This window comes from Aythya marila, assembly GCF_965140915.1.
Source record: "Aythya marila genome assembly, chromosome: W".
NCBI classification, from domain to species: Eukaryota; Metazoa; Chordata; class Aves; order Anseriformes; family Anatidae; genus Aythya; species Aythya marila.
This window is the reverse complement of record NC_139081.1, coordinates 757653-772312: the sequence shown is the minus strand read 5'-3', so window position 1 is coordinate 772312 and position 14660 is coordinate 757653. Positions and strand designations below refer to the sequence as shown.

The 14660-nt window shown below is 41.8% G+C and overlaps 1 protein-coding gene across 4 annotated transcripts in view; it reads left to right on the top strand.

Moving 5' to 3' along the window:
- The window catches only part of LOC309889568 (WD repeat-containing protein 7), a gene marked incomplete at its 5' end in the record, with an annotated part of 107744 nt that overhangs the window by 71934 nt on the left and 21150 nt on the right, over positions 1 to 14660 (top strand). The window contains one exon of one of the 4 annotated variants that reach the window (XM_082782435.1): positions 913 to 1439. The exons of the other annotated variants lie outside the window; for them this stretch is intronic. Coding sequence (XP_082638561.1) covers positions 913 to 951 — 39 coding nt within the window. The 3' untranslated portion in view covers positions 952 to 1439. Of the gene's footprint in view, positions 1 to 912; positions 1440 to 14660 lie in introns of those variants that run through there. 4 annotated transcript variants of the gene reach the window in all.

Here is a 14660-nt window from a genome sequence, read left to right as displayed (position 1 = left end):
ATTTCCACTTCTCTGATATTAAATAAGATACGTGTTCTCTTACCCCTCACCTAGGAGAGGATATGTGTGAGGATAACATTGAAATGAGCGCTTTGCTTGAATTTGCGTGGAATTACAAATGTTGAAGTAACAAAGCATTTTCAGAAAAGTTAATTGGTAGGACCCTTTATTATTCCTCGTGCTGTGTGATCCACTATTTTTCCTCATTGAATTTCAGTAGTCATGTAAAGCTTGGATAAAATACCTGTATTTTGAATCTGCCTTATTAGTTGGTTTTGTCATTGTTGGCTGTTTTTTAGTGTTTTGGGGAGAGTTTTTGTTCAGTTGGTTTGAGGATTTTTTAAATGCAAATGTAATTGTTGGGTGCAAATATGTTTTTTTGTTTCTAAACTTGGACTAAAAGGACTAGTCCTTAGTCCTTCTAAAATGTGCATTATAGACAAGGTAGCATAGATTTCTTTCTGCTAAATCTGCAGTGTCACTTAGCACTTTGCTGGCAGAACTGTGTGCCAGCAAAGGTACACATGGCTGGTTCATTTTCTGTTCTGAAATTTTGATTATTTCCCAAAACTAGTAGCTAACAACGTTGTACGTTTTGGTATTTTTTGTTTAGACAGCTGTCTGTGGAAGCTGAGCTGGCCAAATTTATTTCATAATAGCTATATAATGCAGGCAAAGAGTATCAGTGGACTGTTCTATCTTGTTTTAGATCATTGTTTGGATCATGATTTATTAATTTAACTACAAAATTACTCCACAAGAACTGCTTTATATTGATATATCAGATGTCACTGAGCATTTTTGCTGCCTTGCAGTCCTGTCATCAGCACCTGGCCAAGATTATGCCTTGCTGCACACAGCTCTCTGCGTTCCCGTTTCCAAATATACATGTTGCATTACTTTTTCTCCCAGCTATTCACCAAGCAGCATGACAAAGCAGTTAGTTGCTGAACATCTCCTGCTGGCCATTAAGAGACACCGACCACAATTCCTTTCTGTGTGCATCATTGCACCGAAAATTGAGAGTGCAAAGTCCAGATAAGTCTGCGAAGTCTTGGCATCTCAAGCTAACAGCTAATTCCTGATCCTGCTGGAGAGGAGGGGGAAAAAAAGCACAACCATCCACGTCCTCACATTTCTCTGTTTTCAGAGCACCAGGAGATTGGTGACAAAGCCCATTCTTCCATTTAGCATCAGTACTTAACCAGTGCTACCGGCCTTGCATTTTTAACTTTGTCTCATTCATACTTCATCTACTGAACTGGCTCCAAGGTGAACAGAGGTGTTTGATAGCATGTGGAGTAATTAGGAAAGTTCTTTCTTGGCAGTGTGAATTCCAGATAGCTCTGTAAAGCGTTTTACACAATCTGGCAGTCTACAGGAGTTTTGCAGAAGACCAGAGTTCTTTTAAACTGAATTCTGTGTAATGACCACCAGCTCTCGTGAAGGTGATTGTCTTGATGGTTGCAACACTTTTATCTGATTTAGTGTCACTTCCATGTTAGTTGGCCTTCTTTTGTGTTTGGTTCCCGGAACTAACTCCAGATTTCTGCCAGTAAATTGTCTGAATAATTCACTGCCTTAATTTGATGTGTTAGTGAATATTCGCAGTACTTGTTTTCTTACTTTCTTAGTAAGCTTCCAGGTAAGGTGTGGAGGGCAGAAGACGGTATGAAAGGCAAATTTGAACAGGATTCTTTGCAGATTTTATTATTCATAAGATCAGAGAAATCTGTTGAGGGCCACATATATTATTAGGGGGCAACGCCATCTATTGGATACAGATTTCTTATTCCAAACCCAATCGTTTAAGTTATTTCTCCCAGTTACACATTTCAGGCTGCTCAGAAGACAGGAGATAAATTTAGGATTGTGTGGAAGAAGATAATGTTGCAAAAAGCTCAACAATCTTTTGTTTTTACAAAAAGTTAAGCTTTTCCAAGTGCTTATCAAAATATTTTAATTGCTTAGGTATGCTTAAATTGAGCATGACTTAGAACAGTTATGTGGGAAGTGCCTTTTGGAATCAGGGTCCTGCTGTAAGGCAGAGCAAGAAGTCAGTCAGTCCACCCCGCTGTCTATCTTAAGGTCATTTTTTTTTTCTGTTTATAATGTTTATTGAAAGACTGTAATTACCAGAAGTTACGGGATTTTTTTTAAAGGCTTAATATTTGCTATTTATTTAAAAAAAAAAAAAAAAAAAAAAAAGTCTTTGAATTTTCTTTTTCTGAAGCTGTAAAAATAATTTTGTATTTAGTAAATATGTTAGCGTTTTGAAAGTAAAAGTTTTAAACAGATATGAGAGTTGCATTAGCTACCCTCATGGTAATTCACATGTAACCCATTTTTAATCAGGGATAGGAAGATGTGGGAGCAGCTCACTTTTCCCCTGACTTGCACTCATCATTAAAGGTGTACGTTAACTGAGCTTGGAGCCGAGATAAGCACAAGGGGAGAACAAGATGCGATCATTGCAGGTGGGACCTCCTGGGGACACGAAGGCATGCTCCTGCTGCAGCAGGTAGGAAGGGCTGGAGCAAACTGGCCTTCTTGGCACCCAGTGCTCCGAGTGAAAGTCGGTTCCAGAATACCGACGGGTTAAAATATCAAGGGTTAGAAATCTGTTCTTCTATTCCCACCCCAGTGTAGGTATGGTTACTTAAGCCTCTGTACCAACATTGACCTTTAGTTTAAATAACCATTTCCTCTCCTTGGGTTTTGCTCTCCGGTATGTGCAGGCAGCCTTTGTTCTGTAAGGGGAGAAGAGCAGAGGGCTTTAAAACTCCATCACCAGAATGTTCTCTCCATTTTTCTTCATCATCCTTAGGCAAAATATTCATTTTTTGTTTATTCCAGTCTTACTGCTTAGCTTCCCCAAATCTTTCTTTCTCACCTTTGTGGAAGCACACACATGCAGAGCTTCTACAAGCCTTCCATGTGAGTGTTTTTCAAAACAACACCCCACGTTATGTCTCACGCTTCCGGCACGTGCCTGGTATGCCTGTGTGTGAAGAGGAGCTTCCCCTTCTTTTTAATTTCTTTACTTATTCCTAGTACGTTTTGCCACGTTTTGTTTTCAAGTCCCGGAGGTAACTCCTCTCAGCTCAGGGCGTAGATCTCGGGTGGCCCTAACAGCCGGGGCTCAGGAACCTGCGGGTGGAAGAAGTGAATCTTTGAGCTCCCCGTAGCACCGAAGCCGACCTAAAACACCGCTCATTGCCTTCTGCAGCAGTTCCAGCAGGCACCAGCAGCAGTGAGTGCTGCAGAGCTCTCAGCAATCGCAGCTCGCTGTTGATGAGAGGATTTCAGTTGCAGCCCCAAGCCTGGCTCACGCCAGGAGGCCTGCAGGCGGTCTGCTTCCTCCTCAGCCGAGGGCATGTGGCTGATGCCTGGCCTCACCAAACCTGCTGCTGGGTTGTCATTGCCAGCAGCATTGTCAGCATTTCCCCCATCTCCATGCTGTTGTGTCGTAGTGCTCCATGCCCGGTGCTCTCACAGGGCCTGGTCCTGGGGTGCTGCCTCAGCCCCTCATCCCTAGCAGCGTCGGGAAAGCTCTGGGAGAGCAGCAGCAGGACCAGGCAACACTGCTGACACCTACACAGCAGTGAATCCGGTACATCACAGCATATAAACGCATCCTAACTCCAGCACAGCGCTGAGATCCGCTCCCCACACGTCTCCTGATCTCGCCGGGGGATCTCTCGCGGCCGCGGAGCTGCAGGGGCTGAGGCGGGCGCCGTGCCGGGAAGCCCCTCGGCCAGCGGGGCCGCGGCACGCGTCTGCTCGCCCCCGCCTGCTGCTGATGTCCGCGCTGAATAATTCATGAAAATATAATCCGATAACTTACTGCTGCGCATACTGAAATAGTTACGGTGATGAAAATAAGGCTGAAGAGGTTGTTTCTTCGTTTCAGCCAGCCACGCTAAAAATAATAATCGTCGTTGCTTTTAAATCCGGTTGATGGCAAGATCCGAGGAATGTGGCTTTTTTGTATCACTGTCACAGAATTAACACAGTTTACACTTTGTAGAAAATTTCATAGTCATTATCATCAGCAGAACAAACTGCTATCCCAAATATGTGCCCTGCTAAATTTTATTTTTTACACTATAGGTGAAATAGGGCAGGAATTTTATCATCTCCTTGAAGAAAAAAGGCAAGCTTTTTAGCTGTAATAATGGAAAACAGAAGCATTTCATGTTTTGTTTTGTTGTTGTTTTTTTTTTCCTTCCAGCATGTTTTTATTTTGTTTTCAAGAAAGATGGTTGTACATACCGACTGAGAAATTACATCCAATGATTAATAGAATGATGGATGTCAAGAATCACCTTTTTGAACAAATAATAAATCAACATTTATATATGATACTTTTTTTTTCCCGAGAAATTTACAATATTAGTATCACTTATTTAACAAAGTGTCAATTATTAATACTACCAGTAAAATGTTGCCTCAAAGCCAGTTATCTGCATTTCAGTATTTTGCGTTTGGTTTGCAACATTGTTATTGCAGATACGGATGCCTCTATTAACGTGTGATTTCTGCTTAATAATTTAAAAGATACATTATTAATTATCATACTTCAATTTTTTAAACTGTTCTACGTTAAACTCTCATGTTCCAGTATCTATCTTATTCATTTCAGGAGGCTTGGATTTTAGTTTATTGCTAAGGCGTTGAATTGAAATGAAAATTGCAGGCACGTTTTGTTGTATCGTGAGCTTTCCAAATACGTATTTTTCGGTATCTATTTTTTTCTATAATTTAATATAGAGATTGGTCTCTCTCTCTCCCTCTCTCATTAAATTATTTATTAAACATTTTCTGAGCATTACTGTATATTCCCAACGCCTGACGTTAGGGCAACACGAAGTTTGCATTAATTTGGTTTTTAGGGTGCCTCGCTGCCCTAGCAGCAGCTCGTTGTGGGGAGCGGGGCCGGGCAGTGTCCTTCCCATGGCTGTATTGATTTGCCCTTCAGCTGTTTGCAGTGCATAGAGAACCCAGGGCCTTGTTGTTGATTATCTACACAATGTCTCGGTGAACATTATTGACCCATTGCCGCTTACTGCCTATGGCTCTTGATTTTTCACACCGTCTCCATGACACTCATAATAAAACATACTATCTTATTGCTACCCAACTCTGGAAGCCAACTGCTCTACCCTTAGAACAACAGCTGCCGCTCTAGAGAGCGTTTTATTTTATGTGGGGCGAAGAGTTGTGGCGATTTTAGGATTGTCTTTGTGCTCTGCTTCGAGGGGGACCCGTGTGTGGTGGCTGAGCTCCATCCTGCCAGGCGGCCGTTTACGCACAGAAAAAGCAGCTCGTTTGTTCCTGCATCTGGCATTGCACATCTCAGAGACAGGTTACGTGAGGCTGTATCAAAACTGCTCTTAATATGTTTGAATAATCAAAAAAAAAAATGCCGGGAGGGTTTAAAAATATATATTATTATGAAAAGTGAGATGATACAAAATGTCAGGATTGCTTTTGAAATTTAAAATGCTGACATTAAATTCCAAACTAATTATGACAAATAGATATATCAATCAGTTCAGCGTTTTAGCTAGTAAGTTACCAGATTTTTCCAAATTCATTAAATTTTTTTTTACTCTAAAATGGCTGTATCTTGGAGGAGATTATGGGGGTAAACACTTTGTAGCAGTGTCATCTGTTACAATAATATTATTTTACTTCAGATTATTGCTAATTGCCATTATGAGGGGATGTCTTTAATTTTGCATAAATAAAACTACCGAACAATAAAGTATTAAAATGCTTTAAGTTTAAATTATTTAAAACAGCTAAACTTTGGCATATTTTCAGAAAGAAATGTAGTCAGTTTTTACTGTTGAATCCATTCAGCGTTTTCCCTAGCTGGAGAATTAGTGGGTTTGTGATGAGAATATTTTTAAATCCTTCAAAAATGCTTTTTTTCTGAGATAGATGATAGGATGTAAAGGATCTGGAGCAGGACCGAAGTTTTTCTGTCTTGCAGTGTGATGAGCTGCCTTCTGGGGGATGCAGAGCACCCTCGGCACCTAGGGGAGACCCAGCTTCCTTGTAAGAGCAGGTATTTTATTTTTTTTTAATAGTGCCTAGTACCACATCCATCAGCGTGGCATCAGCGGTCTCCAGAGCTGCATTTAGTATTTCAGCGTGTATTCATCACCAGCGATGTCTCTCTCAGGAAAGCGAGGTTGGAAGTGGAGGGAGCTGAGTGACGGATGGCTTCTGGGGTGGGAAGGGGGCGAAGCCTGGAGGGGTCCCTGCCACCACCAGGCCTGGCCTCCTGCATGAGGCAAGACTTCTCAGAAGTCTCTCCCCGGGAGGGTTTTGACTTCTGTAATCAAATGTGAATTTCAGTAAGCTAGCTGGATTTGTATAAAACTCTTTTGTATAAAACTGCGTTGTTGACAGTGATTATACTATATAAATATTTCAGTAGTATCAATTTCGTATGAAACATTCCTCTCCTTGGGGAGGTTTACATCAAGCAGGTAAGCTTTGTAGTTAATATTACAGCTAATAACACGAGCTTTGCCCTGCTCTGCAACATCCATGTTGTTCTATCACTTGGTAGCAGCCTACTACTTGTAGTAGCTTGCTAACAGCCTTCCTACTGGGGCCAAGTGCAGGATGAGCTACGATGCAGTGCAGGCAGACGGGCCAGGTGCCTCTGGTGCAAGCGAAGAGGACAAAAACCCTTCCCACTGCTGAGGAGCTCTAAACCTCCCTGAGCAGAGCATGAAGACACACAATCACAGGGTGGTTTGGGTTGAGGTGCTGGACATGTCCCATGGGACGTGCAGCGGTGGCCTGGAGATCTATGACCAATTTTTCAGAAGTAATGCTGAACGGTATTGCCAGTTCTCACAACATTTGTTGAAGTTTTGTGAAGGCTTTCAAAGTATTTACTTATGCAGCTGTCTAATCAAAATGCCAGACAGCTTTTGCGCTACTTGCTCAGTCTGACCATTAGCAAGCTTCCACAGTTTTCCTAAATGCATTCAGCAGCCAAAAGAGCTGATCCAGGGCTTTTGTTTGCTTTTTGTAGTTGTTTGTGTGTGCGTGTTAAGGTAGTGACTCGAAACACACCAGCAATTTTGTGCTTACAAGGGGTTTGTCTGGTGCAGCTTCTATTTCCATACCCTATCTAAACACTGTTCTGGCCGAGAAAATTTGAAATGGTCATTCTTGAAATTCACATTCTGCTTGCTCATGCGAATTTTGACAAATTTCCTCAAATTTCTATTTCTAGAGAACCCGTAGCTATTTAGCTATTTCCCATAGCTAAAAGGGGAAATACATGGCTGAAATCAACTATACGTTTTTCACAGGGAGGTTATATTCAGGTTGGAGATTACTCAAGCTGTTCTGAAAACTGAAAATCCCAAACAAAAACTGTTTACAGCCTTATTCTTGGCCTTAATTCTGTTTTGGAAAAAAAAATCATAAAAAAGGGATGAATAAAAATAACAATTCTAAAAGAAAGGCTGCTAAGTAATTAGGCTAATGTAGGTATATCGTGTTTTTTGTTTTTGTTTTTGTTTTCCTTTAATTGTATAATCTCATCCCAGATTCATTCTGGATAATAGGGAGCTACCTACATTTAAATAGGCAAATATTTGCTGGAAATTATTCTGTTGTTTCTGCGGTTCTGTTCATTGTTATGCAGAGATTGTCCTTTTTAGGCTGACCTTTTATTTGTACAGCTTTAAGACCGAGCGTGGTTCTTGGTTGTTGGAGCACAAGGGTGTGTTTATAACAATCCATGAAACACGGTCGCTGTAGCTCTTTGTCTGCTGACTTGCTCAGTAACAAAAAGATGGTGTGAAGTTGCTATCCACGGAAAGCAGGCTGTTTCAGGGGTTGTTTTTTTTGAACAGTCAAAGCTTTTTAAGTGTATGCAGAGCTTCCTTTAACTGAGTCATAGTTATCAGGTATTGCAAAGGTTAAGCTTTATCAGCTGCACAAAAAAAAAGGTTGAGGTTTCATCAAAAACTTCCATCCTCACAACCTGTCGACCACAATTTGATGATGATTATTGATTATTTCACAGCCTTTCACTCACTCTGGCACTGCGGCCAGCCTTGATATACAGATAGGGCTTCAGTCCAGCTAAAATAAGACTCCATCTTGATAATGGACTGAGATGAGATACTGTTATTTGATAAAGATAATTGATGTTTCACAGTGAATTGGAAAACAGTTCTGAGTGCGCCAGATCTGTGGCTGCTCCATCTGCAAATGTGGCCATTGTTTACAAAACATAGCAAAAGCCATACAGGCAGAGCACTCGGTGACAGCGGGACTGCACAAAACGCAGCATTTTAGGGTGGGTGGCAGTTTCCAGCCAAAAATAAAACACTTCAACGAAGAAGCCCAATTTGTAATCTTGCAGTCAGGATGAAGGTTTTTGAACGTGTATGTAGCCTACTTCTGATGAGACAGCCTGGAAATCTTGTTCCTTCTGCTTGGGATGTGCTTGGTAATTTATTTCAGGTGAATTAATATCATATAGTGTTTTTTTTAATATATATACATGACATTTGAATTAGGCAAAATGAAGAAGATGACATTTGTCAAGGGAGAATAAGGCATAGTATACGTCTAGATTTCTTCATTCTCCGCGAGTTTTAGCTCCCTAATTTAGGACATAATGCATGCTTATGGCCTTCCAGAGATGCCTTTGTTGACTGCACATTCTCAGCCTCTGGTTTTGAATTGATTAAGGTATCACTCGTTGCAAGTTCTGTTCACCAAGTTCTTTTAGTCCTATTATAACCTTTGTAACCTCTAATTAAGCAATAGGAGATGGCAGGGAGTGGGGTTATCATGAGATAATGACACCCCAAGTGTGTTATGTGGCACAAGGTTCATCTGTGTGCTGCTAATCCTCTGGGGGAGTGATTATCTAATGATAAACGTACCACATTGCAGCTCATTGATACCGCGCCACTGTGCTCATGCCACTGTCGTCCTGACTGAATTACACTTCCCATTCCAAACGTCATTTTTTTCCATTGATTTTACAAACTGACAATTTTGAGGGTTTCTGAAGTGACTTACATACTGTGCAAAGTCATGACCCTGGAGTCATAGTTTTTTTTTTTAATATATTTATGAAGAATATGAGAAAAAAGCATGGTATTTTTGGTAGACTAAGAGCGGTCTCTGCAGGTTGGGTGCAATTAAAACCAAAGTTATCATCAGCATGCAACTGCAGTTCAACTTTTTCTTTCTTTAGAAGTGCATTACTATAGAAAAGAATGATGCTGTGTTCCTTTTTTCCCCCAAACTGAACACTAAATCAGTGGTAACAGACTGCAGAGATACATTTCAAGTAACTAGATTTTAGAATACGTGATTGTTATTGACTTTGGAATGATGGGAAAATATGAATGTCTGAAAGTTGCTTAATAATATTTTGCTCCTTGGAGTCTCTATCGCTTTTTCAGAGCCAAAGCAGACTTAGAGTCACTGTTCATTAATTACAATCCTGATAACTCATATAAGTATTAACTCACCTGCATTCTTACTTTGGAGGCTGTTTTTTTTTTTCCTTCTTATGCGGGTAAGCAGCAGGCATTTCATCTAGTTTGTGTAAGGTACCTGCCTCAGAAGGATTCGTGCTGTCACTCATGAGACTTCTGAGAACGTTTCTGCCCTTGACTGTAGGTGGCATCCAGAAACTTGGGGTCAGTGTAATTATCTCCGTTTAAGTTGCCAGGAAAATTCTTGCTGGGTCACAGAGACCAGTCCAAAATCGCCCAGTTAATTCATACCAACAAGCTATTTGGTGGTATTTCATTTCATTTAAAAACCTAAGTATTAGAGTGTTGGGTGGAGAGGACAGGCTGTGACAGTGGTTTTCGTTGTGCACTCTTCTTTCTGGCGTTGGGAAGCACAGGAATGCAGAGGGAGCACATTTCCAGCTGGTCTATTGCTGTGGTGATGGCTGTGTATTTTGATGTGTGATTTCTGAAAACTTTGCTACCATAAAGAAACCTTCTGTTTTGGTGACACCTTTGTTCCCGGTCCGGACACCGGCTGGTGCTTGTGGCCAGCTCTGTGTTAGCTGCGAACAGAGAGTGGTTTGGGAAAAGGCATGCAGGGAAAAGCACACAGTACGGGCAAGAAAACTGTAAACTGGTCTATTTCCATCGATTAAATCTTGCTTTCCCTTATAAATATTTACAATTGTATTTATAGAGATACTTGTAATTAATCATCACAGGCTGGTGTTGAAGTGAGCCCTGCTTCGTGCAACCCAGCTGCAGACCTGCAGCAGAGCCATAAAGGGCTGGCCACAAAAACAAGCAGCTCGTGTCGCTGGACGATCTCATTCTGTAGGTTTCCCTTCCCTGTCCAGCCAGGCAGCCCTCTGCAAGCACTCCAGCTGTGCCCCCGCGGGGCTGAGCCCTGGGCAGGGGTCCCTGCAGCATCACATCGCAGCCCTGGCAGCTCTGCAGGGATGCAGATGGGAGCTTGTGTGCGTGAGAGCCGTGTCTCTTACAGCAGGAGGTTAAAGGGAAGCCTGACTTCTGCTTGGGTTTATTTCAAAGCAAAATGTTTCTAAACATCAGCTCGAATCGATGCTGTTTGGTCTGGGTGCTCCGTTTGGCTCACTGCAGAATTAAAGCCGTGCCTTCGACAGGCAGAGCAGTAATTGGATTGTGCATAATATTGTTTTATTTCGGTACCTAGATGCCTTTGCAATTTTTTAATTCTTATACGAGGCAGAAAATTGTTTAATATTATATTTGGAATGAATAGTTGCTGATGCCTAATGGCTTGCTTTAGTTAAGTTTGCTGGGTAAATAAAAGGCAGCACTCTGGATTGCAGTGTTTTATAGGCAGGAAGGGAGGGAGAGCCATCCTGCAGCCTGAACGTGTGCGTGCATTCACTGACACTGTCACGCTGACGAGTTCAGATGAGCCCGGAAAACTTGTTAGTAGGAACACGCATTCTCAAATTGCAGATAAAAGATAATTACCGAGCATAGCCTTTTAATTTTGCAGGCCAAAACCCTTTTCTCAGTGGAGGCAGGAAGGGGAGGGAGTGGAAGCCGTCAGGCTGCGCAGCAGATCGCATTGTGCTGGAATAGGCACGTCGCACGTGTGCACCTAGTGCCGTGTACCTGGGCTCTGAAAACACACCCATGTGGCCTGGCACGGCCACGAGCAGCCACGGCAGTGTGCGAGGGGGACTGGGAGTGCTCGACGACGCCTGGCTTAGTTTATAATCGGACTCACAAAAGCCGTGGCGAGGTTCACAAGGGAAAATCCATAGTAATGTAATACCAGGTAGTAATAAGTGCACTGCTGGCAAGTGGGGCAGAAATTTAAGGGGACATGCTTCAACTACAGCGGGACTTAAACGTACTTAACATTTTCACGTCCTCGTTGGTACAGCTGGCTTGTTCGAATGCAAGCCGTGCTCTTTTGTTCCTCTTACATTTTATTTCCAGCGTCAGGGAGCATTGCAGGGGAAGGAAACCGTCATGCTATCCTCTGTGTTACAGACATGTTTTCCCCATAGGCTGCAGCAGTTTTACCCTGAGCTGATCTTTCTAAACCCGCCTAATAGAGTTGAGGGATTTTACTCATTTTCATTATGACAGGAGATGGTCTTAGCCTATTAACAGCAAATCCAGCTACCTGAGGGATGCAATAACAAAATAAACATATTTTTTTTCAAGTTTCTCAAATGGCTTTTAAAAACAGTGTTTAATTATGCTGGTGGTAATTTAGGGGTGTGTTTTATGAGAATAGACTGTGCTGATACTCTTCTGCATGGGAAGCTGGTGAGGGTTTATCCAAGGCATGAATTTACAGCACAGTAACTCCACTGCATTAACTCTCCGCGTGGACATTGTTGATCAGCACCAAGTTGCCTCTGTGCATCACAGATAAATCTGCTTTGCACATATAAATATATTCATTAAGCTACAAGTAAAAAATGCAAACGGAGAGGCCTCACATTACAGCCTGCTAAGTGCACCATAAATTCATGCCGTAACTCCACTCTAACTTTGTAGCTTTGTAGCCAGGCAAAGTAATGAGGCCTCAGGAATCACAGAATTTGCTTTTTAGGTCACGGCGATCAGCAATACTAATCTTTCAAGAGTCATTTTTGTGTCTTTCTGTACTCTTTTCTAGTTGGGTTGGAGAGTGATTTAAAGGAGCTTGCATATTCTGCCTTTGGAGACATCTGGAGTTTACAAATACAGGAACGTCTTGTTGGGAGAGGAAAGGCAGGGATAGACGTTAAGAGAGGACTGTAAATCCAAGAGCAGAAATCAGGAGAGCTTTCGAATAATCAAAGTTAGTAAAAATTAAATAAGAAATTGATTCAACACTAGCTTTTTGCTTAACTCTTATGCCTCAGCTGTTGGGTTCCAAAGTGGGGAGTCGACAATGTAATCAATTCCACTAAGGATTTTTTTTTCCCTTTTTGAAGTGATACAATTCAGTCTACAAAAGTCAAATAGACTGGAAAAAGATATTAAATTTACCAACCATCCTCTGAGGCCACAAACCCCACGTTGAGTTTAGAGATTTGTTAAAGCACTGAGTTAGTTGCATCTCTAGAAGCAGCAGAAGGAAAGTATGCATAAAAATTTTCCACTGAAATCTGTAAAGAAAATAAAGTTTTTAAATCTATGTCTAATTTAGCTGTTCCATCCTACTCGGACATTAAAAGTCTAAAGGCTGAAGTCAGCCACAGCTCGGTCCCATCAGCAGCATCTTTTGTAAACAATACATGTGGTTGGAAGGTCTCATCCTAGCCTAGGATGTAAGCAAATTTTAATCTGTCCACCCTGGCCTAATCTGTTTTGTTTTTCTTTTCTGCCTTTTGATTTTGCATGACCACAACAGTCATGCTTGAAAACAAGCATAGCCCTTGTACTGTCCTCAAAAGATAAAATAGGAAAATTGCAATTTGAGCATATTAGTACGTGTGTTTTAACAAAGTCTGCAGCCAGGACTTTGCAGCTAGTAGCAAGAGGGCAAAAAATGCTCAAAATGCATTAAATGGTCATTGTCAAACTGAGGTTTCCCCGTTTAGGGTTGCCGGTGACCAGCAAGTACATATTTAAACATGACTCACAGTAGATGTACGGAACTGTTTAATACCATGTTGCAAACACATTTTTTAACTGACCTCTTTCTCCAATCTAGACATGACCTTCCAAATTTCCACTTGTTTTGAGAATCTTGATTTTGACGCTTTTGACTCTGGAAGAAAATGAGAATGGTAAAGATGGAACGAAAGCAGCTTCCCAGAGCTCTGCGATAGGTTGCAATTTGCCCAGGAACTGATAAAGATCTGGAAACACGGTCAGAAAATTAGAGTGAGGAGCAGCAAGAATCAGAAGGCTGCTTTCAAAAATCCTGGTGCAAGTTCCTTTTTTCCTCAGACTCTGCATGGCAGAAGGCACTTCTGGAAGGATAATTAAGTCCCCAGACCCTAGCGTTTTGGCAGGATATGCTGATCTTGTTAGCTTTTCCTACTCCATTTGAGTTGCTGAACACTTTAAACAAAAGTCTCAGGTCACTTGGGAACTATGGATTTGTGTGCTCTGCGAGTACATTGAAGGCTGTGAAGTCAAAGGTTAAAAATATTGCAGCGCTCCAAATATGAATGTGATATCTAAGCAGTTCTCTGTAAAACTTCGGTGAGTGGAGCTGGAAGGGAAGAGGCACGCCCTAACCGAGCTGTTTAAGGACAAGCACTGCGTGCCGAGCCCCAAGTCCCATCGTTAGCAGGGCTCCAGAAGATATTTCAGCCCAGCGCTGCCTTAGCAAGGAGCACTGTGACTAGAACGAGTGGGGAATTTATGGGAACATCGTGCCTGCTCGAAAACCTAGTGACAGCTGCTCGAATAGGAAATGTGCAAAATCTGGCTCGCTGACACCACGTCTGGCGTGTCACCTACGGAGCGCTAGGGGCTGGAGATGCTGCGTGCCCCAGCCGCTGCCCCTCCAGTTACAAACCCATTTATACAGCTATTCGCTTCAGGGCTGTGAGTTGCGTTTTGCACGTTGGTTAGGTGAAGTCCACGTAATAAATGGCAAATCTGTTCCATGCTGTGACTTTCTGGAAAGCATTCAGTATTTTTTCTCCATGAGAAGTGCTCTCTGGCACTGGGACGTCAGCCCAAACTTCCTCGCATCTATTGAGCCTCAGCCTTGAGGGACTTGAGGTTTGAGATCTAAAACTTTACAGGGCTTCACAGCAGCGAGCATGTGCAAGTCAAGAGGCCTGGTATTTGGCCAGTATAATCTCTTTTCTAGGTTCCTATCTATATTTTGTATTTTTTTACACAGACTGCTTGTAATTGATAATATACCTCTTTGAAGTAAGGATTTAAAATAATGTTTCATCTCACAAAATGCTATTAACCTGGAGAAAATATTAAGCACTTTCTTCTCCCGTTTTCATTGGTATTCCGAGCATAATCAGAATTCTTATGTAAATTATTTTCCTGGAAGTTACAGCATAAAGTTCAGCCGATGAGCTGTTGAAAGCTCTTTTACAAGAATAATCGCCATGGAGATAAAAATTTCAATAACAATGCTGAGTGATCTGACACATCCTCATGCAAATACTCTGAGATGCTACTGCATTGCCACCAACCTCTCTTGAA